The 18,937-nt window shown below is 39.4% G+C and overlaps 1 protein-coding gene across 5 annotated transcripts in view; it reads right to left on the reverse strand.

The window, feature by feature from the left end:
• The window catches only part of adgb (androglobin), a 40,892-nt gene continuing 21,955 nt past the window's right edge, over positions 1 to 18,937 (reverse strand). For 4 of the 5 annotated variants that reach the window (XM_025898826.1, XM_025898825.1, XM_005454658.4 and 1 more), the window contains 17 exons: positions 18,170 to 18,284; positions 17,170 to 17,337; positions 16,112 to 16,241; positions 15,636 to 15,770; positions 13,706 to 13,799; positions 12,865 to 12,996; positions 12,419 to 12,572; positions 12,026 to 12,213; positions 11,755 to 11,921; positions 10,628 to 10,779; positions 9,180 to 9,291; positions 7,063 to 7,196; positions 6,078 to 6,233; positions 5,860 to 5,944; positions 5,670 to 5,772; positions 2,717 to 2,900; positions 1 to 2,579 (listed from right to left, as the gene is read on the reverse strand). In XM_025898826.1, coding sequence (XP_025754611.1) covers positions 2,376 to 2,579; positions 2,717 to 2,900; positions 5,670 to 5,772; positions 5,860 to 5,944; positions 6,078 to 6,233; positions 7,063 to 7,196; positions 9,180 to 9,291; positions 10,628 to 10,779; positions 11,755 to 11,921; positions 12,026 to 12,213; positions 12,419 to 12,572; positions 12,865 to 12,996; positions 13,706 to 13,799; positions 15,636 to 15,770; positions 16,112 to 16,241; positions 17,170 to 17,337; positions 18,170 to 18,284 — 2,413 coding nt within the window. In that variant the 3' untranslated portion in view covers positions 1 to 2,375. The remainder of the gene's footprint in view (positions 2,580 to 2,716; positions 2,901 to 5,669; positions 5,773 to 5,859; positions 5,945 to 6,077; positions 6,234 to 7,062; positions 7,197 to 9,179; positions 9,292 to 10,627; positions 10,780 to 11,754; positions 11,922 to 12,025; positions 12,214 to 12,418; positions 12,573 to 12,864; positions 12,997 to 13,705; positions 13,800 to 15,635; positions 15,771 to 16,111; positions 16,242 to 17,169; positions 17,338 to 18,169; positions 18,285 to 18,937) is intronic. The other variant, XM_025898827.1, reaches the window with a different exon arrangement.

The following is an 18,937-nucleotide window of genomic DNA, read 5'->3' on the forward strand; positions in this document are numbered from 1 at the left end:
CAAGTGGAAAATGCCCTTTATGTCATTCATAAAACAACAGCAAAGAAATTGATTAAGGTATTCTTGAATTATTACCTCTGAAATGTAAAGTGAATTAAAATAACACCACCTCCACATCACTCGGGAATGTGTATTTAGTTCATTTCATCACCGCTCAATATGGGTCCATTTAAGAATCAAATATTTTCTTATTACTTGTGGAAGTCACACACCCATTCTCTCTCTCCCTCTCTCATACACACACACACACACACACACACACACACACACACACTCATATACAATGGCTGTCTGTCCCCTTGGTTTCAAGGTTACTTTAGAGTTCCCCTGTTGCTCACAACACATTTGCATCAAACCACCAGCCAACAGCTGCCAATTAACAAACCGCCTCTCTGTTAATACACACACGTCACCGTCAATTAGAGTCATGGGTGATCTCTCTAACAACAGAATAATACAACACACATACACTGACAGACAACCACTGTATCACAAGCACCCTGCAAGGGAGAGCGAGGTCGGCTTTAGATGTATGGAAACTGTCAAATAACAGCTAATGCTTTAGAAGGGAAAAAATGAACCGGGCAAGTGAGAATGGTGCAACAGTGCAAGAGGGAATGTTCTGTTCCAGGACTGAGGCTTTCAGGATTAGCTTTGTCATGCTGTTGCAAGAGTAGAAACAGTCATTGGTTAAATGAACCCTGACAGAGTGAACAGACACACAAAACACGGCATGAGATGTACACATAAAATAGCGTGGCAATAACACTGTGCTCAAGGCATATTTGTGGAATATTAGATAGATTTGTAGTCTGTATGCATGTTTGACTACACACACAAATGAATTCAACTAAAGTGTTATGCATATGCTGAATCTGCCTAATTTAGCTCCATAACAGGGAATCAGTTTTTGCAAAGAGGAATTTTATGCCATAAGTTTTCAGCAGCACTGTACAAAAGCCTCAGAAGAGGAGCAAATTGCTGCAGGACACACATACTACACAAGCAGGCACATATAATTCTTCTCCTCCTGCTATCTGGTCCACGCACAAACATGCACGCAGTCTAAAATGTGCACATATACACGCGCAGCATAATGATAATTTCCTCCATGCAGCAGCTCAAAAATTGAACTATTTATTATTGTCAATCTTGAGACAGCACAGTGCAGGCATGGTAATGAGAATTTATTAATGTCCACTAGATGGCACCCTCTTCCTTTTCATTTCCAATTTAACTTCTCATTTTTCAGCTGATCAGCCGACTCTGAGGTACACAGAACTACGTGCATGCTAAATACTTAACTAAGATAAAGGGCACTTTACCATATTAGATTTATTTGACCACAGAAAAACAAAACAAAACACCGGCAGCATTCTGAGTCTGTGCATTCACTTAGCTTTGATGTTAATCAATCGTTGCCATGTGGCAGTAAAGATCTGCCACCTACCTATGTTACATTTTGTTATGTGCTTGACTTTGTCTTGGTCTTGCACAATGTGACTGTATCAGCAAGAATATATCAATCAACCGATCAATCAGTACCACTCAGCTTGTGGGAGGTTGACTGTACCCACTATGCATTGAGTCGTACGGTCAATATAGTGACCTTCAAGAAAACTAAAGATTGGGGGAATATAATCAGAGATATTGGGCATCAGAAGGTCCCAGCCATACATTGCAAGTGAGACTGGCTTCTCTGTGAAGCCAAAGGAGGCAAAAGGAAGATCCTTGCAAGCCATGTTTGAATATTAAGTGGTTAAATAGCTTTTTTTTTAATTCAAAATTAAGTTTAATTACTCAGTACAGAAACTATCACTCAAAAGGAATCCTCAATGTGACCTTCAAGTTATTTAATTTATAATTTAAACTAAAAACTAGTTTTGCTATAAAAAAAAAATCCTTCAGACCTCCAATTCAGTTTTAAGGTTAGCTCTGCGATATTTTTACAGTTTCAGCAAAAGAATTTGAATTTATTCTTGTGTAGAGCAAAGAGAAAACATGAACAGTGAACACTCACTTTAGATTCAAATGAATAAAAACTATAAATCCTGCTTTTATAGCTATTAATGAACAGTATGGGTAAAGAACACATTAAATATCTTATGATCTAAATATTATAATTGTTTGAACATCTTTGTTAAACTACTATCAAACTAGAACATTTAATAAACACTATAGTTAGAGCAACTAGTCATTTCAAAGTTAAAGGGGTAGTGAAAAGGCGAACGCACTGAATCATGAACAAATAAACTTCCCATCTGATGTTGTTTAGTAAGGCGCACGTAAACAATGCTGGGACACAATGACGATAATTCAGTGTGACTACTTCTGAGATGTCTACTGAGGAGACTGGATGTTGGTGCCAATGACTATCATTTCTTCTTGCCAGCTTTCTTGGCTTGCTTGTTAGGTGGCTGTGCGGAAGCAGAGGTGAAGGCTGCTTTTTCCAGAGCTGCCGACTGGGCCTCCTCCAGAGCTTGTTTCTCTTCTTGTTCCTTTTTGATGCTCGCTCGATGACGGCTATTAAATGCTTCGCACGCATTGTGAAAGTTCTTACAGCGCTGCTCAAAGGCTGCCTGGAGACAAGAGAAATGGCAGAGAGAAAGTAGTTAAAGAATTAGAGGGAAAGGCAGCTGACTCCTTTTCACTTTGATAGTCACAGTGGCTCATTTCTTTCTGTTTCATTACATTCTTCTGCCTCTCTGTCACTGACCTGCATGTTTTGATACATCTCCAGCTGACGTCTCATTAGCTCCTTCCTGTTGAACGCCTCCTGTTTTCTGCACTCCAACACATGCTCTCGGACTAACCGGTAAGTCTGGATCTTTTCAGTGCGCTCCCTCTGCTGGGCCTCTTCTATGTGCGAGTCCATCACCACAGGAGAATCCTTTTGGTGTCTACATGTATGCACAAGAACTAAATGTATACGGTGTGCACAGCAGTTTTCTGTCACATGAACTTATACCCATCTAATGAGAATGAATAGAAATCTGAATTTATGTTCAAGTACTTTGTACTATAGCACAGTGTCATTACATGCACTGTAGCTACTGTGTCAGGATCAGGTGTTAAACAAATTTTTGGAGAGGGAAACTGAGGATATAGACACGCCTGTGTGTACACAAGTGTGAATCTTGATGTGCCTGCCTGACACCCTTTAATAAACTTAACACATCTCTTTCTCTGCTCATATTGCAGGCCAGTGTCGACAGACACCATTAGCTGGACACACGTGTTGGCACGCACATGCGCACGCGCACGCTCACAGCAGGAGAGGATGGAGAGGTGATGGGAGAGGGGCACATCTCATTGGAGTAACGAGCTCATTGGGTCCCTGAAATAGCTCTCTAATTAAAAGACCCAAATATCATCTCATTTATCCTGGAGAGGGATGGACAGAGGGAGAGATGGAGGGAGGGAACAAGAGATGGTGTCAGGGAGAGTAATGGGAGACCCAGGGGGGACTGTGGAGGGAGATTCTTCCCTTTAAAACTCTTACTCTGACAACACAGTCACACACAGGACATAGACCAATTTGGAAAACCACTGGCTAGTCTGTTGGCTTAGCCTTTGGTGCGCAACGTGGAATTTTGGGGGGATTATGGTGAAACTGTTTCCTAACTATACTCGATCAGTTTACACTGTACAGTATGTATCTATATGCAACCAAGGTTAAGTGAAATGTGATTGGTCAATTGCTAGGCGACTTGTACAAAAACCAAAAAGCCCTTTCCCTATTGATGCTCAAAATTAAGTGCAAATAGTTGTTTACGATGGGTACACATAGATGGGCAGCAAACTCATAGTTATTTGTAACCCTAGATGTGTATTGATATCAAAGATATTTAAAATTAATCTCTTGGTAATCGTCATGAATTGCAGGTTAAAGGACCCGAATGTAGACTCTGGAGGCAGAGGGATAAAACAGAAGGTGAGCCTTTGTTTCACAGTTCAAACTAACAATGAAAACTAGAAGCCCAGACTCTAAATTAGCCCAGCAGATCACAGAGAGAAAACACACGTGGAAGTTAACACAAAGACAGAATTATTTATACACATGGGAAGAGCAGGCCAGGAAAGAGCTGAGGAAAACTAGACACAGTTGTACACAATCAAGACAATGAGGTGGGGGGGAAAGGTAAAACAGGAAATAACTAAGAGTCACTAAATACAACAGACAACTACGCTACCAAAGGAAACTAATCACAAACAGACTCCATAAACAATAACTAGAACTCAAATGCAACAAGAACTGAAAGGCATGAGTGCAAACAGCACAAATCAACCAAACAGAAAACCCCTGGGGGTGACAAAGAACTCGAAATTCTAAATTAAGGACACAGGGAAGGTTAAATAACACAAAACATAAGGAGGAAAAATATGCTAACTAGCCTTTAAAGGAAACCAGAGTAACATTAAAGTAGAAATCTGAACCAAAGATTAACCCACACAATAATCCCAGCCTCAAAATATAGAAATCAGAACCTAAAATATAAACAAAAAAAAAATGTAGCTGCAGTAAAAACTCTCTGTGACAGTTACTGTCAGTCCTTCAGTAACTGATGGTGGTGGTGGAGTTGCTGTATTGTCATTCTGAGGGCTGAGGCACATTTAGCTGTGCTGTTACAAACTGAAGTCAGCTATATAAGAGGAGGAATGGCAGGTTCACAAATGTTACATTTGTGTATATTTTTAATGCATGAACATCAGCCTGTAAATCCAAATGTTTAGAGATTTCAACACAATAAACTACTTACTGTTTTTGCTGTGTCATGTACTAATCACCCTGATGTTCAGAGTACCCACTCAAATCAAGTTACTATCAAACACTAGAATATGAATGATTAAGTGCAAAGATATCAATTCATCCATATTCCTAACTATTTATCCTATTTAGGACTGTGGGATAGAATTTAGAATCACCAGTTAACCTGAGATGCATGTCTTTGGACTATGGGGGGGAAGTCCAAGTACCCAGAATAAACCCAGACAGCCAAAGGGATAATTTAAAAAGATAAAGAAGAACTAAACAGCAAAATAATACAATGCTTATTATGTAAATAATTTCATTACATTCATAAAAATGAAAGGTACAGCTTAAAAAAACATTATGTCAGTAGCTGTACTAAATAGCATCCACCTTATCTCCATACATTACACACACTGCTGTGGCTTGAAGTCCTTGCATTGCCCTTTCAGGCCCTGTTAAGTATACAATGTAACACTGCTGTTCACACTGGACCAATGAGAGCAAAGGTCATAAAGACAGGAAATTACTAACAATGTTCTGCAGATATTGTATAAACCAATCTGTTCCTGAGAACAAGAACACCGACATATTCACCAACACACACACAAAAACACACATGCAAACACACACAAAAATGCCCTAATGCCATAAAGCCTTCCAGCTCTTAATTCAGGTCCACAAATCTACATTAGATAACTAGACTGCATCCTGCATATTAGCCACAGGACCTCAACAGGGGGAGGAAAATGCAAGCATCTGTTTTAAAATACAATGAGATGATGTAACTTTCTTTGTTGGCTGTGTGTCATTTTCCATCTATATCTTCTAAGCTTGCATGCTGGAACAAGCTGAACAATCAAATAGATAGTGAAAGAGTGAAAAGGGACAGAGACGGATAAGTATAGCAGTGGAGAACCTGGTTAAGTGACTGTAGTCCATGTGAGGAAAGGAGCAGGGGGTGTCAGTCAACTTCTGATTGGATGCACTCTGAGAGATGTCTTGACCAGGTCTTGAAGCATCTATAGAAGTACCAATAGGAAAAGCTCACATTACCGTACACCATATGAGTTCACATAAATATGTGTCCATTTACTAAAGATTCATACCAGGATCTTTGTTTTCCTCTGTAGCAGCATCACCACACTCTTTTTGCTGCACTTGTTTAAGAAAATGGAGACGAGACTGAAAAGCCTAAAAGCAAGACATAGTAAATCATTCTGTCTGTGGCGTATGTTTCAGTGTAGCCCACTTAAAAAAAAAAAAAAAAATAGAGTACATTATATATTCCAAAAGAAGACAGAATATATTGAATTAAAAGGGTTACCTTGGCAGAGCGTCCCGGCTCGGCCATTTCCCATGCATTTTTAATGGCTTTAATCTGGTCTATTCTTTCTGTGTCTCTCTTAACGTCGATGCCTTTTTCTTTGCTGTTGTCCGTGACAACACGTAGCATCCAGTTTGGTTTAGTTAGGTCAAGGCTCTGCACAGACATTTGCACACAGAGTGCAAAGAACCCACAGAAGAAAATAACACATGCTGAGACACAAACACTAGAGCGGAAGGTTGGTTTGCTAAAGTACGTATGTCTACTTCAAACTTAGTTTTTTTGCCTTTGTTTTACACAACAGATAACTTTTAGTTCATTTGGAGATCGCTTAGTGTCTTTTCTCCATTAAAGTTGCACTTACCATCAGATTTTTAAAAAAACGAAGGAGGTCAATATTAGAAAAACTTTTAAATGTCACCGTGCTTAATGTGTGAATTTAATGTGTGGCACAGCTTTGAACAAAATGCTGCTATTATGTGGATCATAGGTTTATTGAGTGGTTCTGACTGATGAACCAAGTTCTTATCTGAGACATCTGAGACTATTATTCACACTCACCATGCAGATTATGTTACCATGCATGGTGAGTGTGTTTCAGACATCCTGTATACAGGCAGGCCAGAGATTTGGTTCACCCTGATATGCATTGCCTAGCATTTCATAGCTGGATGAACATCTTTGGAGAGACGTGAACTACACCGTCAAAACAAATGCCTCCATCCTGTACTCCTCAAACTACAACAAGACCTCTGTGACATATCTTAGCACCTTCTCTTAACTTAAAAGTCGCTGTGAAAAATACATTTAGGTAAACATGGCCTTCAATCTGAGTGGGTGACTGTATAAACCAGTATATACATGTGAATGCATGCATATACCTTTCTATAAGCGCTTTTATATTTCTAGTCCTTATGTGCAGTTGACAGACTTGCAGAGTTGTGGCGTTTTGTCTTTCCTGTACCGTACTGTAGTAATACATTACCGTTTCGTTAGCGGCAGCTGACTTCCCCTTGTCTCCTTTGGTTTTGCGCTGGGTTTTGGCTGCATCAGACTTGTGGCCGTCACGATTTGGTGTGCTAGTGGTAGATGAACGCTTTACATCCTCAAGCTTGCTTACTGCATTATAAAGCAGACATTAAGAACATTAACGTTTTCTGTTGTCTTCTAAAAAATCTGCTGTGCATTTAGCTGCATAAATACTTTAACTACGGTGTCCACTTTACCTTACATCTAGATTTAAATTATTTAATGTTCTTATTGGGAAATGTTAAAATTTTAGATTTTTTAAATATTTTTTCTAATGTGAAATGTTAGAATGCTTCAGTTTTGAATGCATGCCATGTCTATAGACATTCAAGAGTATCAGATATTCACATTCTACTTAAACAATTAAAGATGGGGACTGCCACACAAACAGTGCAGGTGCTGTGCGGCTGAACATGTGCTAGATGGCACTGTTGCACTTTAAAAACTGAGTCAGATTCAACCTCCAGCTTAGATGAAGTATTAACTATGAGTCTCACTTCTCTGATATAAAGGCGTAATAATCCATCATTTAGCTGACACCCTGCCATTCTGCCTGAAGAGCTTTGGTGAATACTCAATGACTTACTCCTATCTCAAGACATAAAAAAAAAAAAAAATCAATGCTAAAACTGGATGTAAATATCAATCTGTGCTGTTGTAATTTATCCCAAAAGGATCCTGAAAACTGATTTAAGTTGGACATGCTTGAAGAAATTGTAAGAAAAGACTGTTGTGTGTTCTCATGGTAACGCTGCAAAGAACTGAGGTTGACTCCTCGAACAGTAGGACTTCAGGCAAATACGTGAAAATGTGCATGCATTCAAAAACATAAGCAGTGCAGTTTTTGCGTTAACTACAGATTGTTAAACAGCTTGTTAAAGAGGTTTCAAGGCTTGGCGTGCCATGTAGTGCGTGCGTATCCATGTAGCATGCAGGGAGCATGATCAAGGGCAGAGGCTCACCACTGAGACAGAGTTAAACTGGATGAAATTAATTCACTTTCCTGCTGAGATATTTCCCAGGACACCAGGGGGCAAGAGCCAGCTTCATTTGACATCCCACTGACCCATTTTCATAAGCTTAGGGAAAACATAGAAGGTTTTGTATGGACACTGACATATAGATAGATATGTGGGCTAATGTGGGCATAAAGTGGCAAAAAAAAATCTGAACATGCAGGAAAAACGACATTTAAAAAGACAGAAAAACACTGTCTATTTATGGCAGTCTCAAATGACAGTGTATTTTACACACTGACACGCACATACACACACACACACCCAAACACACATGTCACCTGTAGATTTCATATCATGCAAATGGAATAACTGAATGGTTAAGTACGGGGAACATTGGCATCAGCTCTGGAGAAAACACAACGGGAATTCGTGATAGCAAGCTTTGTTTCCTCTCCAGGCATTCATGCACGCTCTCCCCATGCAGCACCCCGTTCAAATCAGCATCGACAGATGCTGCGATTATTTCATCCCCTTCACTTTTTTATTTTTTTTAAGAAGCTTCAACCAATTTCAAAGACGTGATTTTTCAATTGATCCAATTTGTATAGCATGATTAAAGGCAGAGAACCAAGAGCTGGTGGCAGAGGACGGGATTACTGCCACAGCCAGCGACCACTGGGCACAAGAAATCACACTCTGTGATCTGCAAAAGCAGCTGCATTCATTTGGCTTTCATTAGAGTTGTGATTACAGGCCCATGGCAAGTGGAAGCAAAGAATAAACTGTGCCTGTCTTGGCCCCTGACACTGCCTACTGAGTATCACTCACATTTCAGACTGAGCACAAAATAAACTGTGCGAAAACAAACATTAAGGGCTTAGTAGAAAATCCATTCGGAACCAAGTGCTTAAATGCTGACAAAGTTTTGATGGAATAATAAAAATGAACTGCTTCATGGCCCATTACAGTCCTATCTGTGAGAAGATTCATTGCATTATAATGAACAATCCCATCATAAGTGTATGTTTTCCAGGAAAAAGATGCAAACAGGGTTTCTTTCCTGGCTGTCCCCTTGGAAACCGATGTGGTAATAGTAAATGTCTTGAGTATGTACCTCTTGTCTGATTGTTCTCCAAGTCTTTGACTGAACAGGCAAAAGCCAACTGGGATTCACTCAGATTCCAGGTCTTATAAAGCACCTCTGCCTGCACCACGTACTTGTGAACCTGTGAAGCATGGATGAACAATGTATAACACCTGCAACAGAGTACAATACACAGACACACACACAAAAAAAGGCATATACGACATGATATATGCAGGAATCAAAACTATGAACTAAAGCCAACACAACCTGATAATATATTATAAACATCTGCATCAGTGTTCATGACACAGGGAGACAAAAAAAGACCTAGAACCCACTTTGCTGCTGTGGTAAACAATTAAAGTGCATGTTCACCACAAAAACTGAGTGAAGGCAGAGGGCTGGTTAACCAAGGTTATCTCACGTAACACCCACGTCCATCATGCTGAACAGAAAGGACAGAATTCAGACAAAATTCCAAGAAGTAAATGAAGCGTATAAAGAAACACAGAAAAAGCACTACAAAAAATGAAAGTGGCATATATTTAATTTTTTTCCCATTCACTTACATATATCTTTGAGCCCCCGCCCAAACTCACCCTACACAAGTCTTTACAATTATTCCACCATTACGATGCATCATTGTGTGTGTTGTGAGTCCCTGTGGCAAACAACGCCACCCTATTCACTCACCCTCTGCTTTAAGTCTTTATCTGCTCTAAGCTCTAATCAATAGCTGCTATCAGTGTCATCTGACATTATCTGTCTTAGTGCTACTGACTCACTGTGTTCCCAAAAAAAGATTTTAAAAACACACATGGCATATCCGAAGCGAACGTCTTCACAGGTCTGTAAAATTATGTTTTTGTAGCCTTAATTCACTGCTTTAACTGCGGCATTAACTGTGTGTATTTGTGAGAATTTGCCGAGGAAAAGCGATTATTATTCACCAGATGCATCACTGTAAAAAAAATCACCACAGAAAAGAATGAATAATAATAATAATAATGAATAATAATAACTATTTTTCATTTTCCACTGTGTGTGTGTGCATGTGAATATGTGATGATACACACCTACAGAGCATAACATATGCTTTTGCAACCCTTAAACTAAGACAACAGGTGTGTTAGATGGGGGGTCTTCAGACATTACAGTGAGTCATAAATCATGCACAAATCATGGCTCCCTGACAAGCACTGATAAGTCAGACTGTAAAAAAAAAAAAACACCCCTCCAGTTTTTGCTGCTCTCCTCTTCTTGTCAAATTGTGTCTCTGAGAATGTGAGTGTGGGTGAGACTAAATTTGCGTGTGTGTGTGTGTGTGTGTGTGTGTGTGTGTGTGCTTACAGGCGTAATCTGGCAGAAAAAAATGATATCAACAGGCAGCAAGCACGTGGGTGAGAGAGACAGAGAGGGAAAGTGAGATGCCCATGAAAGTGAGAATAGTTAAGTGTTTGAGCAGTAGCAGATACCACGCAGACAGTTGTCAGTGATACCATAGTCTCTGTGGGAGGCTGGTACTGGTCAGATGAGGAGATAGATTTTTTAACTGCGCTGTCTTCCCCTTCGTTTTGCTGGAGAGTGTTCTCCGAAACAGACTGCTCCCGTTTCTTTTCTTCAGTGTCTGCAACAGAAAGAGAAATCTATTAACGCTGATAAAAGACAAGAATAATGAATATACTAGGAAATATTTTATAAACACTCTAGCATCTGGTCCAAATAAGTGCAAAATTCTAAAGCTCTTCTCCTATTATTTTAACATTTAAAATTAACTCTGAATAACAGGTAGAGTTCCAGCATATTAAGAACACTTGCTCGTGCTTTCCGAAGTGGTTCAAGGGCGGTTTTGTGTACAATTTGGTTTTAAAATGAGCATACAACAGCAGAGCTTTCTCTCAGCATATGAGAGAACAAAAAGTGCCACATTTAAAATGTTTTCTGCAAAACGAAAATCATACTCAAAAGGTCGGGAGGAACATGGAACTCTTTTAAGGAGGATTTTGTAGAAATTGCTGGCCAGCTGTGGATTGTTGGGCAGCTAGAAGATGAAAAGAAAAATGAAATAAAAGAGTAGGAGGAAAGATAATCCTCTTTTTTTAAGTACAGCATATGTTTAAAAAAAACAAACCCTAATAATATTAGCAATATTGACTGCTGAATCCGTTTTAACATTAGTAGCATACTACCTTCCTCATAAATTTGATGTGTCTTGTGTGTGATGCATTTGTCTTGTATATTTGTGAAACACTATAAATGTTACTATAAGCAGAATAAAGATTCAGGTTTGCTGTTGGCGACTGTAGTAGCTCTCACCAACTAAAACTGCAATGTGGAATTTCAAGAACTACTGAACAACTACGGTCACAAAAGGTTACTGAAAGAAACAGTAAAACTGTGAGACAGTTAAATTGGTTTCATATGTCGAGTGTTAAATTATGAAACAAAGATCATCACAAATGAAAGAGATGCTGTCCAAGTACTGTATCTTTCTGTCAACGAGTCTGCCAGATTTTCATGCCAGTAAATGCCACTTTCAATCCAGAACAACCTCAACAACCTTCATCAATAGCTTTGGTTACTGCACCTAATGACACCTCACCTTTGTTCGCCAGGAAGAAAAAAACAGGAATCACCACATGGCCCTTCCCGGTTTTGCCAGCTACTTGTTTCTCATGGTCCAGAATGGATAGACGTATCAAGACATCTGGATGGGAAGTTTGAAGCTGAATGGTTCCTATAGTGTCTGTTGTTACATGTACTCTGTAACTATAAAACACTTCACATTATTAGAGCATTAAACTCTCTTAATAAAATGCTTTTTCCATTTTATTAATATTAAAAAATAACTGTGTGCCACACAATTCTCTTACCGACAAATGAGATTTTTGTTATTTGGAATGTAATAATCCCGGAATTCCTCTACTGAGAATTCACTAACTGGAGTGTCACGGGACAGCTTTGGAAGTGGCTCCTTTGAGCCGATCAAGCACATCCTCCACTTTGCGCCAGAAGGGGGTAATTCAGGTGTGATAGCCTCCGCTACAAAGGTATAACCAAGCTGGGCCAAGGGATAGAAAGTTCATCATAAAATTATAATTTTATTTTAGAAGGGAGGTATATTGGAAAGATAATATCAATACCAAATACTATAATAAAGAGTTTTAGAAGGATTTATTTTATATATAATACTAAAAAAGTTCAAAAAAGGCACCACGCAAAAAATTTACATCAAGTACTTTTTTACAGTTGTCATATCCACACACCTTATTGGGTTGATAGACATGGGGTGCTACTCTGTTGAAGACCATGTTCACCTCCTCTCCTGTGTCATTATTTATGACGTGCAGCAGACAATTAGGGATTGCAGAGTAGACCTTTGGTATCACCAGCATCTCCTCAGAAACCAGGAAAATCTCTCTGTGAACCAGTAAAAAAATTAAGCCGGTAATATATCAAATTCTGCTACTTGGTACTGTTAGTAATGAGAAATATTTTTCTAAACTTTGTTTAGCTTTATCAGCATAAATCTGCTTTAAGCAGAGACATTATCAAAGGAAGAGACATGTCAATTCTAAAGAGACATTTATGAGCAACACCAAAGATAGCACGGCTAGGTAGCAAGGTTATAAGAGGACAACATGCATTTCCACCAGGGTTTTCCAAGACAGCCTAGGAATTCTCTTTCACTGAGTCTACAATGTTCTCTGACCTAAAGACCAAGACCCATGAGTTGGCTGTGTCTGGAAGAGAGACAGTGTAATCAGCAAAGGCGATTTTAGTCCATTCATCTCGTAGACATGGGTAGAGGTCTGCTTTCCTCTTAGAATTTTTGATGATATCCCTGTGCAAGAAACATAGAAAGTTCAGAGCACATTTAGAAATTTCAGCTTAAGCTAAAACCATGTCATGAATACAGTATTAATAATTAATTAACCCTAACATTAAAATAATAATAAAATAATAAGTATTCATTACAAAGTCCCAGAAAACAATCTATGCCTCTTTCATAAGAAAAAACCAAGATGCACTTTGCTTTTTAGTGTGATCTTTGACTTAAGTGATTATTTCTGTTAAGAAAAACACATTCAAATGATCACAACCCCCCAACCCCCTTCATCCGCCGTACACACATTGACCGAGCTTTTATTGCTCATGCACACACACATGCATCCCCAGGCAGCGGGTCATTCGGCAGACGCTGGTAGCTGATTGGAACGGGGAGAGTATAAACAGCAGATGGTACCACTGGGAAAAGATGGAACACAATGTGGAAAATGCTCCCTACATGTCCCCCACAGGCTGCCACAACCAGGAGAGGGAGCAGATTCTGGACATGCAGTGCAACAGAGAGGCTAAACGCATGCCATGCAATATACACAGCATTGGCACCGGAATGCATTTGCAGCACTTTCATATACTTTCAAATATTTGTGTTGCCAAAAAAAACACTACGTTAGCTAGACTCACCATGTAAGCGCACACGGTCAGTACATTTTTATTACTTAGTCACCTCTGTCATACACTTTTATAGACCTCAGTTGTTCATTTACCTCAGCAAGAAAGCTGCATGTTTGTGTGCATCAGATTCAATTGTCCACCACAGGGATGAAAGGATCTTGGACGCACTGAGGTTCTCCTCCGTTCCTGAACGACATGAGCACACGCACAGAAAAGTAGCCTCCATTAAAGATGAAAGAAAAATCCATGTGGCTGTCAAACGCATGAAAAAATAATTGAAGTTGACCTAGTTCAGAGTGGGAAGCAGATATTGCAAAGTGCATTTTTGCTTCACTCAGCGATAGGCTAATAGGAGAAGATTATTCTCACCTTGGCACTTAATTTTCACACTCATCTCACCTGAGAGGTAACCCCTCTGACAGAACGCAATTTTTGACAAGGAATCCTGCATGCTTGCGAGTATGCATGTATCAGTCAATGTGTGCGTGTGCACGTGGGCAAGAGAAATGCTCAGAAGAGACTGCTTAATGCTGTATTTTTTCCCACATGTTCACATGTGGCAAAAGGTATCCCCAGTTTTTCCCGCCACACATCCTTGCCCTCAGCTCTCTTTTCTAAGTGCCACTTCAAACTGACCAGTAAAATGTAAGAGTGGCAACTGAGATTTACAAAAGGAGCTAAAAGAGTGGAAGAAAATAAAGCAAAAACAGCGTGCATAAATACCAGGGAACCACCGAGGTGCTTGAAGGGAACCATGTCATTAACAAGTACTATCCTGGGCAATGTGGCCATCTTGAATGAATGGTTTCTCAAAGTGCTATTAGACAGTCAGTCTCACTCTGAATGGAACTCTAAAGGCTGCACTTTGTGCTTTGATTTGAAAGAACTTAACTATGTTAGGCCAATTTCATAAAAAAGTCAAGCTGTTCAGTGTGTGCATGTACATAACGCTCATATTAATGTCACACGACCACCAGCATTATAATTTCGAGATGCCGGCAGACTGACTCTAATGATGTGGGTATTTTAGATGTCTCAGACACTCAAGCTACATTTTCAAGCCATGGGAAATTAGGCACTCTCTCATTTATGGTGTATTACAGTGCCGCTTTAGGCAAACCCCGCATTAATGAAACTGTCCATACGCCCATATGTACAAGTTACTCAGAGGGGTCACAGTGTCATGCGTTGTTGCCTGGAGAAGGCACGGCAATAAACAGAGGATGGCTGTACATCGCCTTCAGTGATTCCTTAGGAATCAACAAACAGTGATGGACCTTCACATTAAGACGATTACTGTTACATTACCTCTAAAAACACATCCAAATATTTTCACTAAAAATGAGGGAAATTTCTAATTTACCAGAAAACTGTTCAAAAGCAACGCTGATACTAAAACAGCATATTATTCCAAAGCCAGACTGGAATAGCTGCACAACACTGTCTCTATGTAATCTCTCATTTTTCCTAGAAAGTGTCCACTGCTTCCCCGTCTTCTCTTCCCTATCTTTCTGTTGATGTCACTAATGAAGATCAGTCAGTGATGCAAGAACGCTGTTTGCACATGTATATGATGCGCATGTTTCCTCTACGTCTGTGTATCCCCGATGTAGTTAGCCTCCATCCGTCAGGATTTATTAGTAAGAGTGGCAGTCTCATCAATACATATTTGCGTTGCTGCTCAGGAGCTCGATGTACGCCAGCAGGCTAAATTATACAGTGAATGCAGAACTAACAGGTGTTTTGTGTGTGAGGGGTTTTTTGGATAATAAATGACAATCTAAGAATGAAAAACAGGCCATTCTGTGTTTTTGTGGGGTTTTTTTGCACATTTTCTACGCATTCTTAAATTGCTGTAGTTGCTATGTCTCTCTTCTCCTTCACAGAGCACAGAAGATAGCCGCTGTCTACTCAAAAGCCAGTATTTTTTTATCATTGATTTGAAAGATGAGCTTTGAATCACACCACTTTCCTTGAAATATTATATTCTCTGTGTGTGCGCGTGTACATTCAGTTGTTTACCAGGTTTTGAGGCATCAAGGATCTCGCGCACCAAGTGCCCTCTGAATCCAGCCTGCAGAATGGTCACTGCCTTGACCTCTCTGTCTGTTGGCTCCCTGTCGCTCCACATTTCTGGGGGCTCCAAATCTGCATTTACTTAACAAGCAGAATGAGGGCATAAAACAGCAAATTGTGGGTGAATATAAATTAATGAAAAGAGCGACACTGCATGTAATCAAAGACACATTCATTTAATATTCTTTTGATTTAATGTGTAGTTGCAATCTTATGATATTTCTAATGTGAACAATTACTTAGGATGAGTCAGTGCCTTACAGTGTTTAAAGCTACTGAGTTTCGCAGGTATAAAGACTTTTATAAGCTGCACAACTGACAGAAGTGGTCTTTTACAATTACATGTACAATCTATGTGCTTCTAATGTTATGTATATAACATGATAGCATACAATATCTGCAAACAAATAAGTGGCACCTACATATAGCGGGGTATTCTTCAGGGAACAGTGAAGGGTCAGCAGTGAGAGCTTGTACAGCAAACTGCTCATCTGCTTTCAGCTTTCTCCCCAGAGCCTCACGCAGCATGTGGTAAACTGCCAAGTTAAACACCTACAAACACCAGCACACATGCAGTCATGGTAAAAAGAAAACACACCTTCTGTCAATTCTAAGGTTTTACATACCAGGACATAACAAGCAAGCAAGCCTGAGCAGGTCTTAAAATCACCTGAATACAACCTGAGATGAACACCAACATATGGCATATTACAATGTGTCATTTATTTAAAATATAGAAGGAGTGTGTGAAAAACCAAGTACACCTTTACTGCTTCCATTTGAATTAGGAGGGTAGGTAGCAGCCAGGACCTGCTAATCAAATAGACGTAATTAATTGATCATCAGCAAATGTGACCATTTGGGTGTGTGTAACACAAGGCCAAGGAGGAAAGACAGCAGCAATGACCAAATTAAAGAGGATGTACTGTCTTTTTGCTGTGGTTGTACATTTTGCAAAATTGTAACTATGTGACTCCATAACTCCTATGACCAATAGCCTTTCATGTGTAGGAGGGTTGTTAGGCCCCACATCAGTCATTACCATTACCTAAATTCTTTAAATAAAAACCTTTTCTTCCATTGGTATCTTTGTAAGGCTTGTGAAAAATGCATTCGGTTCCAAGTAAAAGACACCACAGTCGCATAAATATGGACTCCAGTGAGGCAATTCAGAAATTCTGACCAGTCAGAAAGGATTATTTCTCAGAGTTATTGTAAATCAATGTCAATTAAGCAAAACACTAATTTTCTATAACAGCCAAACATATTTACTCAATAATAAATTAAGTTTCTGGTAATTCAAAGCCATAAATCAATTTATCTAATCTAAATTAAAGACATGGCCTAACAACTGTAAAATGAATTTTTCAACATGTAGATTTAGCAGCTGTCAACTGTCAATGACTTGCCAAAGGTATAAAGGATGCTGAGCTATGCACTCTACATAGAATCTAACTGTGTGCACCTATGAGCAAACTACCTTGCAGTGCTCCCATTTTTCCTGGGTGGTGCTGATGTTTCTGGGACAGTGAGTTTCTTCCAGACTCTTTCTTAATGCTGGTTGCTGCTGCTTATCACTAAAAGAAGCCACCAATCTGGACAGGGCTCTAAAGATGGAAGAGGCCTGCTCAATGAAATGGGCACTTTCCTATTAAAAGAGAAGAACAGTTGGGAGGCATCTCAGTTTTATTTAGTGTTGGGAGTTTACAGAGAAAGAAAGTAAACAGGGACAGTGTATCACGCTACAATCTGGTGCACTTCCATGGTGATCAAATCAGAATTGCTTATAGAACATTTGCTATATGCACATAAACAGTGATGGGCTAAGGCTACACAATCGACAAAAGAAAGATGAAAAATATACATTCAGCCATACAAAGGTAAGAGAAAATGTGTGAGAGCAGAGTCACTGTCTAACATGATGTGATTTTTTAAATTGAAGCTGGAGTAAGCCCAGTTTCAAAATGCCACAGTGAGGACATTGCAACAAGGGCAATGTTATCCTCTTTGTCACTATGTTCCAATAAGCTCTGCTTTTTTAAAAATAATGTCATGAGGTAGGATAAAAAGTTGCACATATTCTCTTTAGTTTCCCTTTATTTTATTCTGTTTCAGTGATTTCACCAGAAAATATCATGACAGATGTGCTTAAATTGAACAGCATGAGGGCTAGTTTCTTCATGTGTTTAACCACCCCTTATATTTCTTAGTCAGTACGTGCCCCTTTGACCCTTTCTATTTACATATACTGTATCATCAAAGCGATCACTTCTATTTTTGTGAACATTTTCCTGGAGATAAAAAAAGAAAGAAAGCCGTTTAAATGTCAAATCTTATATCAGAAATGTGAACGTGTATCTATTTATTAGCAGCATGCTGCAGAAAACGCTGCAGGATAATATTCTGAAAGGAGCGCCACTGCTCAGAAAGCCACCCATTTACTACAATGGAATTGCCATCATTGTCATAAATAAAGGCACCTTCGTAAGGTGTGGCATGATGGTTTCTTCCTCTCCAAAGATAAATGGTGTCTTGCTGCAGAGGTGGACATGGTAACCCAATGCTGCATTTATGTGGATGCACAGCACATGCCGCCTGATGGGGAGAGCACAAAAAAACGCATTCTGAAAGCAATCACTCATTCATTGCACTTTCCTAAAACCTGTGGTTTCCTGCCTATTTGGCTTGTGACCTTCAGTCTGTCCACAGCGGGCCTGACGTGTGGCCATTAGTTCAACCGCAGAGTGACGTTTCCTTCTTAGATTCAACTATAAAACTATCTAGGATAAAGAAATCAAAAGAAAATCAAACTATTTGTGTAGAATCACCAACTGTTTTTGTCCTACAACCACATTTCCAAAAAAATTGCTTCTGCATTCTGTTTTTATTTACATTTTGCTGTATTTAACAATTAAAGCTACTGACAGAGAACGCGAATAGCACTGATAAACTATGTGATGGTCTGGTGGGAAAACTTGGGTCCTGTAATTCATGTAGTTGTTAATAGAAGCTACAAAATCAAAGAGAAATCCCTTTCTTTTTTTTTTTTGCATTAGAGGAGCTATGTTCCTGTCAAATAATACTGACTAGGTCAGACAGTCAGATGTGCAGTAGCCTAATGTCCTCGCCGCCAAGTACCAAACTGAGTTCACAAGGCCTGGTCAGGCATGAGAGAGTGGAGCTCCACTTTCTTGGCCCCATTAGCTTTACATAATTTAGCCATTACAGCCCTAACTAGATGGATGAGC

This window comes from Oreochromis niloticus, linkage group LG15 (genome assembly GCF_001858045.2).
Source record: "Oreochromis niloticus isolate F11D_XX linkage group LG15, O_niloticus_UMD_NMBU, whole genome shotgun sequence".
Lineage (NCBI taxonomy): Eukaryota > Metazoa > Chordata > Actinopteri > Cichliformes > Cichlidae > Oreochromis > Oreochromis niloticus.